Source organism: Jaculus jaculus, chromosome 7, assembly GCF_020740685.1.
Source record: "Jaculus jaculus isolate mJacJac1 chromosome 7, mJacJac1.mat.Y.cur, whole genome shotgun sequence".
Classification (NCBI taxonomy): domain Eukaryota; kingdom Metazoa; phylum Chordata; class Mammalia; order Rodentia; family Dipodidae; genus Jaculus; species Jaculus jaculus.
The window spans coordinates 65044973-65067673 of NC_059108.1; the positions used below are offsets into that span (position 1 = coordinate 65044973).

Sequence of the window (22701 nt, forward strand, 5' to 3'; positions counted from 1 at the left end):
CAGATACAGGTAAGTAAATGTTTTAAAAAATTAAACATGGTAATATAGCCAGACAAAGTGATACTAGTCTATAATTTTAATATTTGGGAGTGTGAGGCAAGAAGGATCAAGACTTTAAGGCCAGCCTCAGCTACAGAGGGGAGACATTGTCTCAAAAAGACAAAAGAGGAAAAGAAATTGTAATCTGATTAATTTCCTACTTACAGATCTTCTCTTCCTTTTGGTTTTATAAGGTAGGGTTTCACATTAGCCCAGGCTGACCTAAAATTCACTTTGTAGTCTCAGGGTGGCTTCAAAGTAACAGTGATTCTCTTACCTCTTGCCTCTCAAATGCTGGGATTAAAGGTGTACATCACTACACCTGGTCCTTTTCTATCTTTGCAGATTGTTTAATTAATATATACATACACACACATACACACACACATAATTATTTTTATTTTGGAGAGAGACGAAGAGAGAATTGGCATGCCAAGGCCTCAGCCATTGCAATCAAACTCCAGACACTTCTGCAGCGTGGGTGTGAGATGTTGCTCTTGCCTCACCTTTAAATTTATTTTATTTTTATTTATTTGAGAAAGAATGAGCACATCATGGCCTTCAGCCACTGCAAATGAACTCCAGATACATGTGCCACCTTGTGCATCTGGCTTATATGGGTCCTGGGAAATTGAACCTGGGTCCATTGGCTTTGTAGGCAAGCGTCTTAATCTCTCTAGCCTGTTTTTCAAAGTTTTTAAAAATATTTTTATTTATTAGAGAAAGAAGCTGACATAAAGACAGTGAGTATGGGCACATTAGGTCCTTCTGCCATTGTAAAAGAATACCAGACAAAATGCCACTTTGTGCATCTGGCTTTATGTGAGTACTGAGGAATTAAACTTGGGCCATCAGGCTTTACAAGCAAGCACTTTTAACTACTGAGCCATCTCTACAGCCTATGAAATTTTAAATGTCATTTAAGCTAAGAAAATAAATGTTTTCTTTTTTAAAAAAAAGGCTAAATTAATTCATTTATATTTTACAGTTGCAAGTAGAATATGGAAAATGTCAGCTGCAAATGAAAGAGCTGATGAAAAAGTTTAAGGAGATACAGACACAGGTAGCATTGTAATGATTATTTTACTTTTGCCTTGTTAACATTTTACATAAAAACTTATTAAAAAAAACTGATTTTAGTCCCCAGTATAATGATTATGATGATTAAAAGCTTTAAAAAGTTTTCAGCTTAGCTGGGCGTAGTTGTGTACACCTGTAATACCAGCACTCAGGAGGCACAGGGGGGATCACTGTGAGTTCAAGACCACCCTGAGACTACATAGTGAATTCCAGGTCATCCTGGGCTAGAGTGAGATCCTACCTCAAAACAACAAAAGTTTTTCAGCTTAACACATTGGCACCTGTAGTCCTAGCTACTCTGGAGACTGAGGTGGGAGGACTTAAACCTAGGAGTTCAGAGGCAACCTGGGCAACATAGTAAGACCTTATTTCCCTTTATTTTTATTTATTTGGTTTTTGAGTGTGTGTGGCATGCATGTGTGTGCATGCATGTATGTATGAGACATGTGGAGGTCAGGGATTGACATCAGATGTCTTCCTCAATTGTTTTATACCTTGCCTTTTTTTTCTTTTTTTCAAGGTAGGGTCTCATTTTAACCCAGGCTGGCCTCAAACTCACAGCGATCCTCCTCCTTCTGCCTCCCGTATGCTGGGATTAAAGGTGTGTGCCACAATGCCCTGCTAAATATTTCTTATTTATTTATTTGCAAGCTGGCATGTCAAGGTCTCTTGCCGATGCAAACGAACTCTAAACACATGCACTGATTTTTGTATCTGGTGATGTGTGGGTACTGGAGAATTAAACCTGGGCCATTAGGCTTTGCAAGGAAGTGTCTTTATCTGCTAAACCATCTCTCCAGCCCTAACCTTAATTGAACTTGGGTCTCAGCTGACTTGCCTAGACTAACCTATCCCAATGTCCCCAGTGCTGGGATTACAGGCATACACTGGGTGCTGGAGATCCAAGCTCAGGTCTTCATGATTGCATGGCGAGCACCTACTAAAAGTTAAAATGCTAAAATGTTGGAAATTTATTGAAAATAGTTTTTTAGCCAAAAAAAAAAAAAAAATCACTTGGAACCAAGGGATTGAACCCTAGGCATTGTGTGTATGAGGAAGTATACAACTGAAGTATACTGCCAGACCTTTCTATTTTGGTTGTTATAAAGAAGAATTAAGATGCTAAAAAGTGTTGGGAGTTTGTGAGGACTTTTGATTATTTCTGCTTGGGATTGAACCCAGGGTGCCTGGGTCTCTACTACTTGAGCTACATATCCAGCATCTTTTTTTTGGGTGGGGGGGATTGGGAGAGTATTGAAATAGAGTCTCACTCTAGCTCAAGCTGACCTGGAACTCACTCTGTATTCCAGGCTGGCCTCAAACTCAACAGTAATCCTTCTAGCTCAGCCTCTGAGTGTTGGAATTAAAGACATATGCTATCATGCCTGGCATGACATTTCTTGATTTGATGAAATTGTTATAGGAAGGAGGCTTGAGTAGTTAAAATGACTTGGACATAAATAATCTGTTAGATCAATTGATAGTTAAATGATAAAATATATAGATATAGGTGGCTTGATAAAACCTTTGAGGGGCAAAGATTTAGATTTTTTTGTAGAAAAATGACAATTCACAGTTGTTAGAGTGGTCCATTTTGTGGTGTGCTACAAAAATACAAAATGTGATGTTCTGTTTGCTTGCTTGCTTGCTTGCTTACAAGCAGACAGAGGAGGGAGAAAGAATGGGAGTGCCAGGGCATCTAGCCACTGGAAATGAACCCCAGGTACATGTGCCACTTTGTGCATCTAGCTTTATGTGGGTACAAGGCCCTTAGGCTTTGCAGGCAAGTTCCTTAACCACTGAGCCATCTCTCCAGCCCAATGTTCTGTTCTTATTTGTACTTTTGCTAAACTTGTTTCTCTTCATTCTACTTTCCCTGAGCCAGTTAGTTAACTCTCAATTCTTTGTTTATTTGAGAACTAATATATGGATGCATGTTTACTATGTTTTAGTTCTAATTTTTCAAAATAATGATCCAAGATGAGCTTCTTATTGCTGTTATTTTTTGATTTTGCATTGGATTTACTTGCTTATTTACGAAAGGGGGGCCAGAGGCAGATAGAGAGTGACCGGGCACACCAGGGCCTCCAGCCACTGCAAATGAACTCAAGATGCATGTGCCACCTTGTGCATCTGGCTTACATGGGTCCTGGAGAATTAAACCTTTGGCTTTGCAGGCAAGCACACCTTAACCACTAAGCCGACTCTCCAGCCCAAGTACTTTGACTTTAAATGATAATTTTCTTTTATTTTCACTTTTTTTTTAAATTTATTATTTTGGTTTTTTTTTAACTTTTTTTTTAATTTTATTTATTTATTTGAGAGCGACAGACACAGAGAGAAAGACAGATAGAGGGAGAGAGAGAGAATGGGCGCGCCAGGGCTTCCAGCCTCTGCAAATGAACTCCAGACGCGTGCGCCCCCTTGTGCATCTGGCTAACGTGGGACCTGGGGAACCGAGCCTCGAACCGGGGTCCTTAGGCTTCACAGGCAAGCGCTTAACCGCTACGCCATCTCTCCAGCCCTATTTTCACTTTTTATAGTATATGTATTTTGACAATTTTATCTCCTCGCCCCTGCTTCTACCCTAGGGGCCCTCCTTAGTGGGGTTGTGGTATTAGTCACTGTGGGGTCCTGAAGGCCTCAGTCAACCCCTGTGGGGTAGTAGGGGAACTGTATCTCAGAATATTCCTGCCCACTCTGTAATTCTTACAATCTTTCCAACCCCTCTTTAAATAGGATTTTTCTAGTGCCAGTTATCTCTGAATCTCAGTTTCCCCATCTGAATATAGGGAAATAATTCTAATAAGACTTTAAAAAATAATTACAGAAGAGGGCTGGAGAGATGGCTTAGTGGTAAGGTGCTTGCTGGCAAAGCCAAAGGACTCAGGTTTAATTCCCCAGTACCCACGTAAAGCCAGATGCACAAGGTGGTGCGTGCATATGGAGTTTGTATGCAGTGGCTACAGACTCTGTTGCTTACTTTTTCTCACTCTTTCTCAAATAATTAAATGAAATTTTCAAGACTTTAAATTATATAAGATAAAATGTGTGATGCTTAGCATGTGGTTAGCATTCTATAATTACTAAATAGCAAACTGGGCATAGTGGCATAGGCTTGTTATCCCAGCACTGTGGATGCTAAACAGAAGGATCAAGAGAGTTCAAGGCTATCTTGGGCTATACAACCAACACTAGCTCGAAAAAATTAGCTACTATAAAAAAAATATTAATTCTGTACAGATGTACTGTTAACGTATTTTATTAATATGTATCTTAGAACTTGAACTTAAAAAATGAAAACCAGTCACTTAAGAAGAATATTTCGGCACTGATCAAAACTGCCAGAGTGGAAATAAACCGCAAAGATGAAGAAATAAATAACCTTCACCAAAGGTATATCTAAGGTTATAGATCTGATATAAATTACCTGGGTCTTGATATGTGGAAATTTTTTTAACTTATTTACTTTGTGTGAGAAGATGAAAATATGTATTTTAAGTGAGGTTTTAATATGAATAGTAATATGCTAATGATTTATAATGATATGTATTAATTTGAGAGAGAAGGGTGCATAGCCATTGCAAATGAACTCCAGATGCATGTGCTACCTTGTGCATTTGGATTACATGGGTACTATAGAATTGAACCTGAGTCCTTAGGCTTGGAGGCAAGTGCTTTAACTGCTAAGCTATCTCTCCAGCTCTTTTTTTAAAAAAATTTTTAATTTTATTTATTTATTTGAGAGAGAGAAAGAGAATGGGCATGCCAGGGGCGCCAGCCACTGCAAACAAACTCCAGATGCATGTGCCCCCTTGTGCATCTGGCTTACGTGGGTCCTGGAGAATCAAATTGGGATCCTTTTGCTTTGCAAATAAATGCCTTAACCACTAAGCCATCTCCCCAGCCCCCATATTTTATTTATTTATATAAACAAATAGAATTGGTGCACCAGGACTTGTAGCCACTGCAGTCAAACTCCAGACTTGTATGCACACTTGTGCACTTGCACGACCTTGCACACTTGTGTCGCTTTGTGCATCTGATTTATATGGGTTCTGGGAAGCTGAATCTGGGTCCTTAGGCTTCACAGGCAAGCGCCTTAACTGCTATAATCTCTTATTTATGTGTGTGTGTGTGTGTGGGGGGGGGGGGGGGGGGGGGAGAAAGGACATACCAGGCCCTCTAGCCACTGCAAACAAACTCCAGACACGTGTACCACCACCTTGTGCATCTGGCTTATGTGTGTCCTGGGGAATTGAACCTGGGTCTTTTGGCTTCACAAGCAAGCACCCTAACCAGTAACTTGTTCCTGCAGCCCAATAAGGGCACCTTTTTTGTTATTGTTGTTTATAAATTTTATTTACTTATAAGAGAAAGAGGCAGACACAGAAAGAGCAAATATGGGCACAGCAGGGCTTCTTGCCACTGCAAATGAACTCCAGATACATGTTCCACTTAGTGCATCTGGCTTTATATACATGGGTACTGGGGAACCAAACTTGGGTCCTTAGGCTTTGTAGGAAAGCACCTTAACCATTGAGCCATCTCCCCAGCTGTGTGAGCACCATTTTCTTCACTCTTTTGTTATTGTTTTAAGGTAGAGTCTCACTGTAGCCCAGGTATACCTGAAACTCATTCTGTAGCCCTGATCCTATCTCTGTCTCAGGTAGTATTAAAGGCATGTGCCATCACTTCTGGTTTTTTAACTCACTCCTGAACCCAATCCAATCTGACTTTTGCCTCCTTTGGTCTACCAAAGTAGTTTCATTTTGAGCAACAATGACTTGCCACTAAATTCATCAAATAATTTCAGCTTCCTATTTAACTTGTCCTTTTACTCTCTTTTTTTGGGTGGGGGGCCATTAAGGTAGGATCTTACTCTAGCCCAGGATTCACTATGTAGTCTCAGGCTGAGCTTGAACTCACAGCAATCCTACTTCAGGTTCTGGAGTGATAGGATTAAAATTGTGCGCTATGCCTGGCCTCTTTTTCTTTTCTTAACATAGTTAACCCTCCTTTTTTGAAATAGTTTCTCCTTTTGGTTTTGATGTTGGAATGGTTTTAATTTTTTCCCCCAAGGTTTATTCTGTTCTTGGCTCATGACTTTTCCTTTTCCTTTTTGTTTTTTGTATTTTCTTGTAAGATAATCTCACCCATGCTAGCCCTCTGTTTCCGTGTATATACCCACTTACTATATAGACATAAATATCTTTAAAGGTTTTTTAAAAATTAATCTACAAAGAAGTTTATCACCAAGCCTTTTCTTTTTTTCTTTTTTTTTTAATTTTTATTAACATTTTCCATGATTATAAAATATATCCCATGGTAATTCCCTCCCTCCCCACCCCCACACTCTCCCATTTGAAATTCCATTCTCCATCATATTACCTCCCCATTACAATCATTGTAATTACATACATACAATATCAACCTATTAAGTATCCTCCTCCCTTCCGTTCTCCACCCTTTATGTCTCCTTTTCTACTTACTGGCCTCTGCTACTAAGTATTTTCATTCTCACGCAGAAGCCCAGTCATCTGTAGCTAGGATCCACATATCAGAGAGAACATGTGGCGCTTGGCTTTCTGGGCCTGGGTTACCTGACTTAGTATAATACTTTCCAGGTCCATCCATTTTTCTGCAAATTTCATAACTTCATTTTTCTTTACCGCTGAGTAGAACTCCATTGTATAAATGTGCCACATCTTCAATATCCACTCATCTGTTGAGGGACATCTAGGCTGGTTCCATTTCCCAGCTATTATAAATTGAGCAGCAATAAACATGGTTGAGCATGTACTTCTAAGGAAATGAGATGAGTCCTTTGGATATATGCCTAGGAGTGCTATAGCTGGGTCATATGGTAGATCAATCTCTAGCTGTTTTAGGAACCTCCACACTGTTTTCCACAATGGCTGGAGCAGATTGCATTCCCACCAGCAGTGCAGAAGGGTTCTTTTTTTTCCACATCCCCGCCAACATTTATGATCATTTGTTTTCATGATGGTGGCCAATCTGACAGGAGTGAGATGGAATCTCAATGTAGTTTTAATCTGCATTTCCCTGATGACTAGTGACGTAGAACATTTTTTTAGATGCTTATATGCCATTCGTATTTCTTCCTTTGAGAACTCTCTATTTAGCTCCATAGCCCATTTATTGATTGGCTTGTTTGATTCCTTATTATTTAACTTTTTGAGTTCTTTGTATATCCTAGATATTAATCCTCTATCAGATATATAGCTGGCGAAGATTTTTTCCCATTCTGTAGGTTGCCTCTTTGCTTTTTTCACTGTGTCCTTTGCGGTGCAAAATCTTTGTAATTTCATTAGGTCCCAGTGGTTAATCTGTGGTTTTATTGCCTGAGCAATTGGGGTTGTATTCAGAAAGTCTTTGCCAAGACCAATATGTTGAAGGGTTTCCCCTACTTTTTCCTCTAGCAGTTTCAAAGTTTCCGGTCTGATGTTAAGGTCTTTAATCCATTTGGACTTAATTCTTGTGCATGGCGAGAGAGAAGAATCTATTTTCATCCTTCTGCAGATATATATCCAGTTTTCAAAACACCATTTGCTGAAGAGGCTGTCTCTTCTCCAATGAGTATTTTTGGCATTTTTATCGAATATCAGGTGGCTATAGCTACTTGGGCTTACATCTGGGTCCTCTATTCTGTTCCACTGATCTACATGTCTGTTTTTGTGCCAGTACCATGCTGTTTTTGTTACTATGGCTCTGTAGTATAGGTTAAAATCAGGTATGGTGATACCACCAGCCTCTTTTTTGTTGCTCAGTATTATTTTAGGTATTCGAGGTTTTTTGTGATTCCAAATGAATTTTTGTTGCTGTTGTTGTTCATTTTATTTATTTATTTGAAAGCTACAGACATAGAAAGAGGCAGAGAGAGAAAGAGGGAGAGAGAGAGAGAATGGATGCCAGGGCCTCCCGCCACTGCAAACGGACTCCAGACGCGTGCGCCCCCATGTGCATCTGGCTAATGTGGGTTCTGGGGAATCGAGCCTTGAACCAGGGTCTTTAGGCTTCACAGGCAAGCGCTTAACCGCTAAGCCATCTCTCCAGCCCATCACCAAGCCTTTTCTATTGTCCCTAGCTTAGCAGTTACTGAAAACTAGGTATCTAGGAGTTGTGTGGCATTTATTGCTGACACTAGAGCACCTGTGATAGTAAAAATGTTACTATCAATAATCAACATCAAGATTGCTCACCATGCTAGGATGCTTATAATGTAGCTGCCTATAATACTTAACTTTTAAACAACTTTCAAATCCAGTTCATCACCACGTCTTGGTATTTTTTTTAAATTTTTTTTATTTATTTATTTGAGAGCGACAGACACAGAGAGAAAGACAGATAGAGGGAGAGAGAGAGAATGGGCGCGCCAGGGCTTCCAGCCACTGCAAACGAACTCCAGACGCATGAGCCCCCTTGTGCATCTGGCTAACGTGGGTCCTGGGGAATCGAGCCTCGAACCGGGATCCTTAGGCTTCACAGGCAAGCGCTTAACCACTAAGCCATCTCTCCAGCCCACATCTTGGTATTTTTGTCATTATGATTTCTCAATGCATTTGCTTCTGTTATTTCTTCAGTTGCTGCCCATCTTCTGTCATGGAACTGACAGTAATTATTTTGCTTGGAACTCTGTATCCACTCTTGTTCTTTGTTTTGTTTTTTGGTTTTTCAAGGTAGGGTTTCACTCTAGCTCAGGCTAACCTTGAACTCGTGTTGATATTCCTACCTCTGCCTCCCAAGTGCTGGGATTAAAGGCATGCACTTCCACATCCAACCTTCTTGTTCCCTCTTGCTTCTGGTTAGTCCCTTCTGAGTCTTAGAGCTAAAGGACATATTCTGAAATAAAAGTCACCTCACCCTCTTTACACACACAAACACACACACACACACACACACACACACACACACACACACACACACATATAGTTTATTTATTTCCTAGGAGAAAGAGGGAGAGTAATGGAGAGAGAGAATGGGCATGCCAGGGCCTCTAGCTACTGCAAACAAATTCCATATGCATGTGCTACCATGTGCATCTGGTTTACATGGGTTTTCGGGAATCGAACCTGGGTCCTTGGGCTTTGCAGACAAGCACCTTAATCACTTAAGCTATCTGTTACAGTCAAGTTCTCATTGCTGTAGAAATCACCCAACCAAGAGCAGCTTGTGGGAAAAAGAGGTTTATTTTGGCTTACAGGCTCTAGGGGAAGCTCCACAATGGCAGGAGAAAACAATGGCATGAGCAGAGGGTGGACATCACACCCTGGCCAACATAAGGTGGACCATACCAACAGGAGAATGTGTCAAACACTGGTAAAACAGACACTGGCTATAACACCTATGAGCCCACCCCCAACAATACACTGTCTCCAGGAGGTGTTATTTCCCAAATCTTCATCAGCTGGGAATGTAGCATTCAGAACACCTAAGTTTATGGGGGACACCTGAATCAAACCTCCACACCATCTCTCCAGTCCCTTACCCTCTTTCTTGATTAAACTCTATCAGTAGATAGGTTGGAGAGATGGTTCAGAGGTTAAAGGTACTTGGATACAAAGCCTGTTTGCCCAGGTTCAGGTCTCTAGCCACACGTAGAAAGCTGGAGAGGCATTTGTTTGCAGTGATAAGACATTCTGTTGCACACTTGTGTGTGTGTGTGTGTGTGCGCGCACACACACAAACACATGAAAATAAATAAAATTAAAAATAAACTAAATTAAGCTGAGCGTGGTGGTGCATGCCTTTGATCTCAGCATTTGGGAGGCAGAGGTAGGAGGAGTTCCAAGAGTTCAAGCTAGAATGAGACCCTACCTCAGAAACCCCCCCCAAAATTATATATATATACACGTGTGTGTGTGTGTGTGTGTGTATGCACTAAATTAGTGATTTTTTTATTGTTTTTAGGATAAAGGGTCTTTAATTTTTTTTTTTATTTATGTACAAACCAAAGGTACAGATATTTTATGGGTGTGCCAGGGCTTCCAGCTGCTGTAAAGAGACTCCAGATGCATGTGCCACTTTGTGCATCTGGCTTTACATGGGTACTGGAGATCGAACTCGGGTCATTAGGCTTTGCAGGCAAGCACCTTAACTGCTGAGCCATATCTCCAGCCCAAATAATCCTTTAAATGTGCCCCATAGGTCCTTCATAGTATGTTCTGAAACTCTTTCTTAAGCCCGTCTTCTGTGCTTCCTGTGTCCTAGGTGCCTTAGTTGACATAGCTCTGATATTCTTTCATTTCCTTCAGGTACCACAGTTCTGCTTTTGTGTTTGCTCTTTCCTTGGCCTTGGAATGTTCTTCTTTGTTGGCTCTTCATCTCCTCATCATCTAGTTTTTGGCTTAACCATCTTTTTAAAATTATTTTTAATTTATTTATTTATTTATGAGAGGGAGAGAAAGACAGAGAGAGAGAGAGAGAATGGGCTAACCAGGGATTCCAGCCATTGCCAATGAACTCCAGATGCATGCACCACCTTGTGCATCTGTCTTTATGTGGGTCCTGGAGAATTGAACCTGGGTCCTTTGGTTTTGCAGGCAAGCGCCTTAACCGTTTAGACATCTCTCCAGCCCCTAATTTATTTTTTAATGAGAGAGAGTGAGCTGGTGCACCAGGGTCTCTAGCCACTGCACTCAAACTCCAGACACATGTGCCATATTGTGTGCATACATCACCTTGTGTTTGGCTTATGTGGGTTCTGGGGAGTTGAACCTAGATCCTTAGGCTTTGCAGGCAAGAGCCTTAATCTCTAAGCCATTTCTCCAGCCCTTAACTATCTTTTTGAAAGGAGAGCCTTGTCTGACTAGGTTGGATTTATCTTGTAGCTTTAACTTGCATTTCTTAAGGTCATGGGTGGGATTACTTAGTATATGTTTCTTCTATTAGAGTACAATCTTCATGAATCAGGGGCCATGGGTGGTGCCTAGAATATTCTAAATAATCAGCCCATTTTTTAAAATATTTTAATTTTGGGGCTGGAGAGATGGCTTAGCGGTTAAGACACTTGCCTGCAAAGCCTAAGGACCTAGGTTCAACTCCCCAGAACCCACATAAGCCAAAGACAAGGTGATGCATGCACACAATGTGGCACATGTGTCTGGAGTTCGTTCACAGGCCCTAGCATGCCTTTTCTCCCCCCACCCCTTTCAAAAATAACAAAAAGTAGCCAGGCATGGTGGCACATACCTGTAAGGCCACCCTGAGACTACATAGTGAATTCTAGATCAGTCTGGGCGAAAGTGAAACTCTACCTTGAAAAAAGAAAAAAAAAAAAAATAAGTAACTCAATTTTTTTTAAAAAATGTCTTTATTAGAGAGATTTTTTTTTTTTAATTTGGAGGGGGTTCTTTTAATCTAGTGCATCCCATTTGCCTAGGCAAGCACTGTCCCATTTAGCTACATCCGTAGCCCGTATCACTTGCTTATAATGTTTTTGCCAGTATATAGGTTACTGATTGTGTGTATGTTTTATGTGTGCATTTATACCTGTATATGGCATGTGTTGTGTGGGTGTGTGTATACATGCATATGGAAGCCAAAGGGCAGCCTTGGGTGTCATCTTCAGGAACACCAACTTTGAGACAGGAATCACTAGACTATATGTAGGCCTTTCATTTTAAAATGCATGTCAAATGTGAGCCAGGCAAAATGGCAAAGGCCTTTAATCCCAGCACTTGGGAGGCAGAGGTAGAAGGATCACCGTGAGTTCGAGGCCAACCAGAGACTACGTAGTTTCAGGCCATCCTGAGCTAGAGTGAGACCCTACCTCGAAAACAAAACAAAACATAAACAAAAACAAAAGGCATGTCAAATGTGAATAAAATCTGGAATAATTTAAATATCTATTAACTTTTCTTTTTGTTGTTTATTTCTGTTTCTCAATAGATTGTCTGAATTTCCACCTTTTCGAAATAATAAAACAAGGATATCAGATGTTGTTAAAATAAAAGATACCAGATCTAGATCTCCTTATTTGGATGGCTGTTCAGAGACCGATCACAGAGTTAAAAGTGATGTTTCTAAAGATGTGCATCTTAACACTTCACTGCCAAACCTGGGAAAGGAAGGAAAGTCACATTCTGAAGCACAGAACCCTTTGCATGTACCAACATGTATTGAGAAACATTGTGCCAATGGTTTCTGGTCATATTCTGATCACCAGGTTGGTGAAGGTAACTCAAATGAAAATAATAGAAGAGAAAGGAAAGATATCAGGCATGGCCAGTATAGTAGTGGGACAGATAAAACACAAAAAGATACAAATAGCAGCTGTGGTCTTGGTGAATCGAAGAATAAAGAGGATAGTCCAAGACTACAAGGAAATCCTGAAAAACATGGTCATGGTGAAAGAAAGGCTAAAAACAAACATTCAAAGTTAAAAAGCACAGATGGAATTCATAAAAGTGAACGCAGTGAAAAAGTGACTTATAGAGAAAGGTCACATGCTAGAGTGGAATCTCAAAATGACAAAAATCTAGAGAGACAAAGTGAAAGGTTACAAAATACGAGTCGAGAAGAACTTCAGTCATTAGAAAAAGCAGAAAGGAAAAGTGATCCAAAACCTAAAACAGTAGTAAAGGATCAAGAATATTGGAGAAGATCTGATCGAGCATTGCTTCCTCATTCAAAGAATGAAATAAAATCTTATAACTCCAGTAAATATCATCTGGAAGAAAGAAGAGGAAGGGAATATTGTAATAGAGACAGGGGTACAAGCAGCCATGGCTTTCATGGTGGAAGAAGTTCATCTTCTCTTACAAGCAGTAAAACTAACAAGTACATGTATTCCAAGGAAGTCAGTGTAATGCATCACTGGGAAAATGTACCTGAAAGGCAGAAAGTAGAAAGGCACAGAACTGAAGAAAGGAGGAAAAGAGAACGAGAAAACAAAGAAGAAAACAGGCACATGAGAAAGGACAAAAAATCACCTGTAGAACATTTGCAAAAGATTAATAAAGAAGCTACAAAAATCACTGTTGATATAAAGAGACAGAATGAGCCAAAAAATGATAAAGATGAAATTTCTAATGAAGTTTCTAAAGGAACAGGTAAAGAATTTGCAGTAAAAGCTGAGAATGGTCCAAGTGAAACAAAGAACAAAGATTTAAAGTTAAGCTTTATGGAAAAGTTGAACTTAACTCTTTCTCCTGCTAAAAAGCAGCCCGTTTCTCAAGATAATCAGTATCAAATAACTGATGATCCCAAGTCCAGTGGTGTCTGTGATTCTGAATCCCCAAAGAACACTAAAATAGTGACATATGTTCCCTCTGTCAGTGAACACGACACAGAGGAAACTGAATCAAAGTTACTGGAACCAAAGGATGCTCTTCTAATATCTGAACTCAGGATTGGTGTTCCAGAAAGCAAAACGGAAGAAGAAAATACGTCACTAGTTAAATCTGTTGAGAATATCTCTTGTGAAATGTTCATTTGTGATACAGAGCTTTCCTTTTCAACACCTGTGGAAATGAAACAAGCAAGGTCTTTGTTGCCATTAGTAGAGGTAGAAAAGACCAATGTTTGTGCAAGGCCTGTAGCTTCTGTAGTAATGGATGTATTGCCAATAGATGCTTCTCAAAAGTTAGGCCTAGAATTGGATACCAAAAGACATGATGGTTTGGATTCTTCTGATATTTCAGAAGGTATGGAAAGGAAAGTGGTTCTCTCAACAAAAACAGCTAAGAGCAGTGAAAGCCTTCTACAGCCTTTAGTTGAAGAAGCTGCTGTTTTACCAGTAAACCATACCAAGGACAATAACCCCAGTTTTGAGCTATCTCTTGTAGATAAACCTATGGTTGACAATAAATCTTGTCACTTGGAACCTTGCTTACCTGCAGACACACTAGCATCTTTACCACAACAGGCCCAATCAATGGACCACATGATAGAAATTGAGGAAACAAATTCAGTGTATCATGATGATGAGAACTCAGTTTTGAGCATTGACTTTAATCACTTGAGGCCTATTCCTGAAGCCATCAGTCCTCTGAATAGTCCAGTGAGACCTGTAGCAAAAATTCTTAGAATGGAAAGCCCAACTGCAATTTCTTTGTTTAATAGCAGACATAAAGGTAATGATCTTATCTTTTATAACTCACCCTTCTGTGTTGATATAAGATATATAAGCAAATATGTTAGGAGTTTTATTTAAAAAATAACTATTCAGACATTCTTGTTAACTAGAAGTGTATGCTGATCCTTTGGTCTAAATTTAATTAACTCAGTTTCCCTTCCTTCTTGCCTTGCTTCCTTTTTCTTTTTCTCTTGCTCCTGGGAATTGAGTGCAGGACCTCATTCATGCTTTTATATACATGCTTCTAGTGAGTCTCACTTAATCCATTTATTTTATTTATTTATTTATTTATTTATTTGCTATGTTTTATTTTTCAAGTTAGGGTATTGCCCTAGCCCAGGCTAACCTGAATTCACTATGTAGTCGCAGAATGGTCTCAAACTCACAGCTATCCTTCTGCCTTAGCCTCCTGATGGCTGAGATTAAAGGTGTATGCCACCATGCCCAACTAATAGTTATTAATTCATTCTCTTTCTCGTGGCTTTTTCTTTTTTTAGGCAGGTTCTTCCTATAGTGCTGAGATTATAGGTGTTCACTAATATACCCAGTTTAATTTTTTTAATTTGTTTTATTTTTTATTTATTTGAAAGCCACAGAGAAAAAGAGGCAGATAGAGAGAATGGGTGCACCAGAACCTCCAGCCACTGCAAACAAACTCCAGACGTATTTGACCCCTTGTGCAGCTGGCTAACATGGGTCCTGGGGGATCGAGCAGGGTCCTTAGGCTTCACAGGCAATCACTTAACCGCTAAGCCATCTTTCCAGTTTAATTGTTTATACAAAAGAAAGTGATTTAAAAATTGCATCAAATAGGGTGTACTTTCTTCATAAGGTAGGGTCTCGATCTAGCCCAGGCCAACCTGGAGTTCACTATGTAGTCTCAGGCTGCCCTCAAACTCACAATGGTCCTCCTTCCTCTGCCTCCCGGGTGCTGGGATTAAAGATGTGTGCCACCATGCCCAGCTCAAATAGTTATTTCATATATGTATGAAGCTATGTTATATTATCTTACTTTGTTTTATTTTAATATTTGGTGCTAGATATTGGACTTGGGGGCTTTAAGTATTCAAAGGATGCGCTCCTCTACTGAGCATAAACAGAGCTTACTACTCTATAGCTGAGCCAAAGGTTTCAGATATATTTTGTTATTCCAAAGCCAAGTGCTTTAAAGGAGGTGATGCTGCTAAGTCAAAGTAAGACTTATCCAGATGACAAACTCTATACTTGTATGACTACTTCTGAGACCTTTTGTTCCAGTACCCAAGACGTCAGTGCATTGTAGGTAAGTGCTCTACCACTGAGTCACTGTCCAGCACCTTGTGCTCATTGTGAAGCTACAAATAAAGATCAGTGGAAATAAGTATTAGGCATTAGCATTTTACTATAAAAATAAAGATTAATGACTGGAAAGATGGCTCAGTTAGAGGTGCTTGCTTGTAAAGCCTGACAGTCTGGGTTCAGTTCCTCAGTACCCATGTACATCCAGATGCACAAAGTGGATCATGCATCTGGAGTTCATTTGCAGTAGAAAGCCCTGGAGTGCTATTTTCTCTCTCAAATAAATGAAATATTAAAAAAAACTGCAAAGATTATTAAAATAATAGAATGATACGGTATTTAATTTTTTAATTATATTTAGGTTGCAAATATCAAGTGGTTAAGGCTCAGTAGTTATATGACTTTATTTTTCTCTTCCACAGATGGGTTTCCATCAGATTCAGCTCATTCTACCTTTAAGAATCATTCTGATCTCAATAAGGAAAATCACAAGGCAGTTCCCAAATTTGACAAATGTACAGAAGCAAACTCTTGTAAGAATTCCTTTTTAGATGAATTAGAGGAAGGAGAAATTAGAAGTGACAGTGAAGAGTCCATACCACAAAAAGATTCTGGAAAAAGTACCAGTACTAGAGCTGCTGCTGAAGTACAGAACACTGAGCCTATCCCAGGAGATGGGAAAAGTACTGTGCATTCACATAAAGGTGACAGTAAAATGTCTGTGAAAATTCATCAGAACAATAACAGATGTGATAAAAGACCAAGTGAACCTTCAAAAACAGAAAAGAAAGATAAAACAATGAGCATTTCCACCTTAGAAAAAATACTCCCAATTATTCCTGCACCTTCTTCCATATGGGAAATTATGCATATGTTACGAATGATAGGGAAACATGTAAGAAAAAATTATATGAAATTCAAGGTAAAGTTTTCATTGATACAATTTCATAGAATTATTGAGTCAGCAACTTTGAGCTTTACATCACTAATTAAATACCTTGACTTATCTAAGATCTGTAAGTCAGTAACTACTTTACAGAATAATCTCTGTGATATCATAGAATGTAACCTGAAGCAAGTTAAGAAGAATGGCATAGTTGATCGTTTATTTGAACAGCAACAACCAGATATGAAAAAAAAATTGTGGAAGTTTGTAGATGAACAACTTGATTATTTATTTGAAAAACTTAAGAAAATCTTAGTAAAATTTTGTGATTCTTTAAACTTTGGAATTGACAATAATGGGGAAAAACCTGGAAAAAAGTATAAAGAGAAAACACAATATTCAAATTGTCATAAGAAAAATTTGGACAACTATAATAAAGAAATGCAGAGAAAACAGTTGTCAAAACCAGAAGAGTTTATGAATTATAAATCTCTACTGCTATGTAAAAAAAAAGAAAAACTTGATGATAAAAACACCAATGCTAACACAGTAGAGCATAACATTAAAAGAAGTTTTAACACTTGCTTTGATAATATAAAGAGTTCTGAATCTGAAGAGCAGTCTCTGGAACTAAACTATCCAAGCACCCCCAAGCCAGGAAGACATGAAGGCAGTACCATAGAGGACACACAGATACCACAGCACACAGAATTTAAGGCAGAACGTAGTTTTCAGATCCTTACTGAGCAGCAAGCATCTAGCCTCACATTTAATTTAGTAAGTGATGCACAAATGGGTGAAATATTTAAAAGTTTGTTGCAAGGTTCTGATCTTTTAGACAGTAGTGGTAACTGTACTGAAAAAAACGAGTGGGAATTAAAGACTCCAGAGAAACCAATGCTAGAGAACATGAAGGGTGAATCTACACCAACTTGTATAACAGAAGAACTGGTTGCAGGAGTGGCTTCTCCATGTCCTAAAGTTATTAGTGATGATAATTGGTCATTATTATCATCTGAAAAAGGTCCATCTTTGTCTTCAGGGCTTGCATTGCCAGTTCATCCTGATGTATTAGATGAAAATTGCATGTTTGAAGCTTTAAGTAAAGATGTGTGCAGTTCAGAAAAGAGCAAGCCCTGCACTTCTTCTATACTCTTTGAAGATCTTGCAGTCTCTTTAACAGTACCATCACCTCTGAAGTCAGATGGTCATTTGAGCTTCTTAAAGCCTGAAGTTTTGCCAAATTCAACTCCTGAAGAAGTTATTAGTGCACATTTCAGTGAAGATGCCTTACTTGAAGAAGAGGATGCCTCTGAGCAAGATATTCATTTAGCTCTAGAGTCTGATAATTCAAGCAGTAAGTCAAGTTGTTCATCATGGACAAGCCGGTCTGTTGCTCCAGGCTTTCAGTACCACCCTAATTTACCCATGCACGCTGTCATAATGGAAAAGTCCAATGATCATTTCATTGTGAAAATACGGCGTGCAGCACCATCTACCTCACCTACTCGTAAGCACAGTAAGATGCCTGAGGGGTCAGTGGCTTCTTTACCCAGAATCGCAAAAGAAGCAGATGAAGCCTCAGAGAGAGAACCAGTTTCATGTCAGAGCATAGTTTTTAAGGCTGCAGAGGACTTAGAAAATTCTGACAAAAATGTTGATACAAGCAAATCAACTTATAAAGAACAGAACTCTTCAATACAAGCACAGGCTCCATCTATGTATGACTTTCTGAAAGATTCCTCAAGTAAGGTGGGCCATTGTGATGAAGTGGCTGATGCTTGTCTTGGGTCGCATCAAGTATGGGAACCAAAAGTTCCTAAGAAATTGGAGGGATTGCCTTCAGGGGAAAAAGTCCCACATACTGTTGAGGATGATCTTCCCACCACATGCATAGATCTAACAAAAGATCCAGTCACTGAGACCAAAAACTTTGGGGAACTCTTAGAAGTAACAGTTTTAAATATTGATCATTTGGAACATTCTGAATCCAATTTAGATCAGAGTGCTCAAATATTAGGCAAGTCTTTACAGTCTGATACTACAGATGCTTTTATTGATTTGACACAAGATGCTACAGATGAGAGTAAAAATGAAGGTAGTAATCCCATGTTAGCTGTTGAAGGCTTGGAGTGCCAGGTTATATGTGTAGATGAAGATAACTGTAAGGAAGAAAAGATGCTAAGTACAAACAGTCCTTTGAATTGTATAGTTGAGGAAACTTGTATTGATTTGACCCCAGAGTCTCCTGGTTCATGTGAAATAAAAAAGGATGCTTTAAAATCAAAACTGCCATTGAACTCTGATAGTTTAATGTTGCCTGGGACTTTAGATAATGCTCACAAGAAGAGAAAAAATTGTTCTGGTCTAAATCATTCTCCAAAAAGGCAAAGAAAGGAAACAAACTTAGCCAGCAAGGAAAAAACTAAGAAATTTAGCCAGGATTCTGGTGAAGATGAAGAAGCTTATGGAAAGAAATCCAATAAGAAAAAGGCCCCTGCAGTGAATCTCTCCTTGAAAGCAAGCCCAGGGATTAATGATTCAGACACATCACTTGGTACTTCTCCCATAAGCCTTTCTGCAAAGAATGTTATTAAAAAGAAGGGAGAAATTATAGTTTCATGGACAAGGTAAGAAAAGTGTCTTCTGAGATGTTTTAATTACCAGGAGGTTTTAAGGGGTTAGCAATCTAATCTATCATGTCCTCAGAACTTTTTCCAATCCTAAAATAAGGACACTGAGAAGTGTCTTCAAAAGTGGCCAAAGGTAGTTGGTAATATGTCCTGGGGCACAGTCTAGCTGTAATTGATAGCATTCTAGAGTAATGGTTTTCAGTCAAATGTGGATGACCCCTCTCAGAGCTATTCATTAATTATTGCTTTTTTTGAAGCAGAATATCACTCTGTAGCCCAGGCTGGCCTTGAACTCCCTATGGATCCCAAGCTGATCTCAAACATAGAATCCTTCTGAGTGTTGGAATTACTGTTATAGCCTCTACACTGGACATCATGACATTTAACTTTGTTTTAGTTTGTCTTTTTTTTTGTTTTGTTTTTTGAAGTAGGGTCTCACTCTAGCCCAGGCTGACCTGGAATTCACTATGTAGTCTCAGGGTGGCCTCGAACTCACAGCAATCCTCCTACCTCTGCCTCCCAAGTGCTGGGATTAAAGGCGTGTGCCACCACGCCCGGCCTAGTTTGTCTTTTTGAGGTAGAGTCTCACTCTAGCCCAGGCTGACCTAGAATTCACCATGTAGTCTCAAAGTGGCCTTAAACTCACAATGATCCTCCCACCTCTTCCTCCCAAGTGCTAGAATTAAAGATTCATGCCACTATGCCTGGCAGATTTTACTTTTAAGTTTTATGTGAACTTTTAAAAGAAAAGTAGTTTTCAAGACTTCAGTAGAAATTTATTGTCTCCATACTTGTTTTAATGCCACAGTTCTTAAGTCTTCATTTTAAGGTAGGTAATTGCAGATATCAGTGAAATTTCAGAAACTGTAATAACACATTGATTTAGATCATAGAGCAAAAGCAGAGATAAGGGATTTAGAAGTTGAAGATTCTATTTTAGTTCTCATTTTTTAAAAGTTTACTTATTTGCAAGCAGAGAGGAGAGAGAGAGGAAATGGGTGTACCAGGGCCTCTAGCCACTGTAAACAAACTCCATATGCATGTGCCACCTTTTGCATCTGGCTTTATGTGGGTACTGGGGGATCAAACCTATGTCATTAGGTTTTATAGGCAAAGGCCTTAATCACTAAACTATCTCTCCAACCCAGATCTCATTTTTCTGCTTGCTATGTCAGTAATCGTTTGATCCCTTGCTTTCTTATTTTGTTGTTTTTGGTACAGGGCAAGGGACTTTGAACCCAGAGCCTAAATGCTCACTAATCATGAGCTATATACCAACTGAGCTCTAATTCTAGCTCTATATTCTTGTTTTGTTTTAAATTTTGGGATAGTATCCCACTAAGTAATTCATGCTAAGTTGTAGTCTAGGCTGTGGGCTCTAATTTTTTTTAAAGTAGCATGTGCATTAAAGGTAAAATTAAACTATTAATTTTCCCATTAGAAAAATAATTGAGTAGGGACATGACTGAAGGAAAAGTTCTTTGTGTACCATCAGGACCTACCTGGTTTCATGTCTGGCCAGGCTTGTGGAGTGGGAAGAAGGAGGAAATCAGAAAAAAATATTAATGGGTACATTCACTGTAGAAAATTTTGGTAAGTACAAATGGGCTTAAAGAGTATAGTAACACATACCTCATTGATGAGCATTGTTCATACCTTATTATATGCACTTCATCCATGGGTTTTACTGAAAATAGCACTTCTATTGGTAGATGTTAAGACAGTGGAAGTTGTTGCCTTTCTTTTCCAAAGTAACAATTTTCCTTTCTCAGAAATGATGACCGGGAAATTTTACTAGAATGTCAGAAAAGAATGCCATCACTGAAAACATTTACATATTTAGCTGTCAAGTTGAACAAAAATCCAAATCAGGTAACTACCCAATTTTTACATCCCTACCTATTGGTTCACAGATGTTGCTGCTTGACATAACTTTTATTTATTTGTTTACTTTGTTTTGTAGTGCAAGAGATTGAACCTAATGCCACATGCATGCTAGGCTAGAGCTCTACCATTAAGCTACACCTCAAAAGTCCCAGACTTAATTTTTTTGTTGTTGTTTATTTGGGGTTTTTTTTGTTTGTTTGTTGCAAGGTAGGGTCTCACTTTAGCCCAGGCTACCTGGCCCTCACTCTGTAGTTCCAGGCTGGCCTCAAATTCAAGGTGATCCTCCTACCTCTGCCTCCCAAGGGCTGGGATTAAAGGTGTATATTACCATGCCCCACAGTTGATTTTTTACATGTTAAAATACAAAGGTGGGGCTTAGTGATTAAAGATGGCTTAGTGATTAAAGCACTTGCCTGTAAAGCCAAAGGGCCCAGGTTCAATTCCTCAGGACCCATGTAAACCAGATACACAAGGTGGCCCACACATCTAGAGTTCATTTGCAATAGCTGGATACCCTGGCACACCCATTCTGTTTCTCTCTACCTGCCTCTTTCCCTCTCCCCCCTCCCCAATAAATAAATAAAATTAAAATTTTAAGAAAATTCTAATATATTTACTGGCTAACTTTCCTAAAAGTATGACTTCCTATAGATCTGCTTAACTTGATGGTTGTTGAAGTGACTAAATTGATCCTGAATTTTTTTTTTAATATTTTTTTTTTATTTTTATTTATTGATTTGGGAGGGAGGGAAAGAGGAAGAGAAAGAGAGAGAGAAAGAATGGGCATGCCAGGCTAACGTGGGTCCTGGGGAATTGAACCTGGGTCCGCTGGCTTTGCAGGCAAACGTCTTAACCGCTAAGCCATCCCTCCAGCCCTGATCCTGAATTTTGCCCACATGCCTCACCTTGTTTCATTTCAGAGAATTTGGTAGTTGATGTTTCCTTGTTAAATTAAGAGTTAATATTGGCAGCTGAGCATGATGGCTTCTCCTTTAGTCCTAGCACTTAGGAGGCTGAGGTAGGAGAATTGCTTTTGAATTCAAGGCCAGCCTGGGCTACAGAAAAAGTTGTAGGTCAGACTGGATTAGAGTGAAGCCCAGCCTTTTAAAAAAAGAAAGAGATTTAATATAAATAATCATTTTAATTATAAATATTTTATTTTTCTAAAGATTATTTTATCTCTTTATTGAGAATAGCCTGCTATTCTCAATATAGATGTTTATGAAAGCATTTATTGAAGGTGAAAAATTGATACATTTATAATCATTTTTAAATTTTCAGGTTTCAGAGAGATTCCAGCAGCTGAAGAAGCTCTTTGAGAAGTCAAAGTGCAGGTAGTTAATTTGTCCATCACAGAATACTAGCATAGTAAATACTTGATTTCTTTCATTATGCATTTGTTTGTTTAATACCCTGCTAGGTATTGAATATCTGAGTAGTGGGTAAAAGACATCCAGTTAAAGTTCCTGTTTTAGTCAAAGCTGGAGAGTGGTTGCAGAGACCTAAGGTTACCTTACAGATGGGGCTGTACTAAATAGAGTGAGCCAGCCTGCTGCAATGTTCTGAAGATCACTTTGGAGCGCTCAGCTTGCTGATTGCTCACGAGTAATGGGCAAAGTCCATTTGATGAGTAATAAGACATTCATTCATTCATTTTCAGTGGTGCTAGGCAACCACTGAAAATAAGGCTAGACTCTGTACCTCACCCCAAAACACTTTTGTGTAGATGAAGGATTTTTTTAAAAATTTTGGGGCTGAGGAGATGGCTTAGTAGTTTAAAACATTTGATTGTGAGGACT

General features: G+C 39.1%; 1 protein-coding gene across 4 annotated transcripts in view; it reads left to right on the forward strand.

Moving 5' to 3' along the window:
- The window catches only part of Casp8ap2 (caspase 8 associated protein 2), a 75428-nt gene that overhangs the window by 30236 nt on the left and 22491 nt on the right, over positions 1-22701 (forward strand). For 3 of the 4 annotated variants that reach the window (XM_045154212.1, XM_045154213.1, XM_045154214.1), the window contains 6 exons: positions 1028-1102; positions 4400-4515; positions 12031-14216; positions 15919-19012; positions 20788-20887; positions 22184-22236. In XM_045154212.1, coding sequence (XP_045010147.1) covers positions 1028-1102; positions 4400-4515; positions 12031-14216; positions 15919-19012; positions 20788-20887; positions 22184-22236 — 5624 coding nt within the window. Of the gene's footprint in view, positions 1-1027; positions 1103-4399; positions 4516-12030; positions 14217-15918; positions 19013-20787; positions 20888-22183; positions 22295-22701 lie in introns of those variants that run through there. The other variant, XM_004663639.2, reaches the window with a different exon arrangement.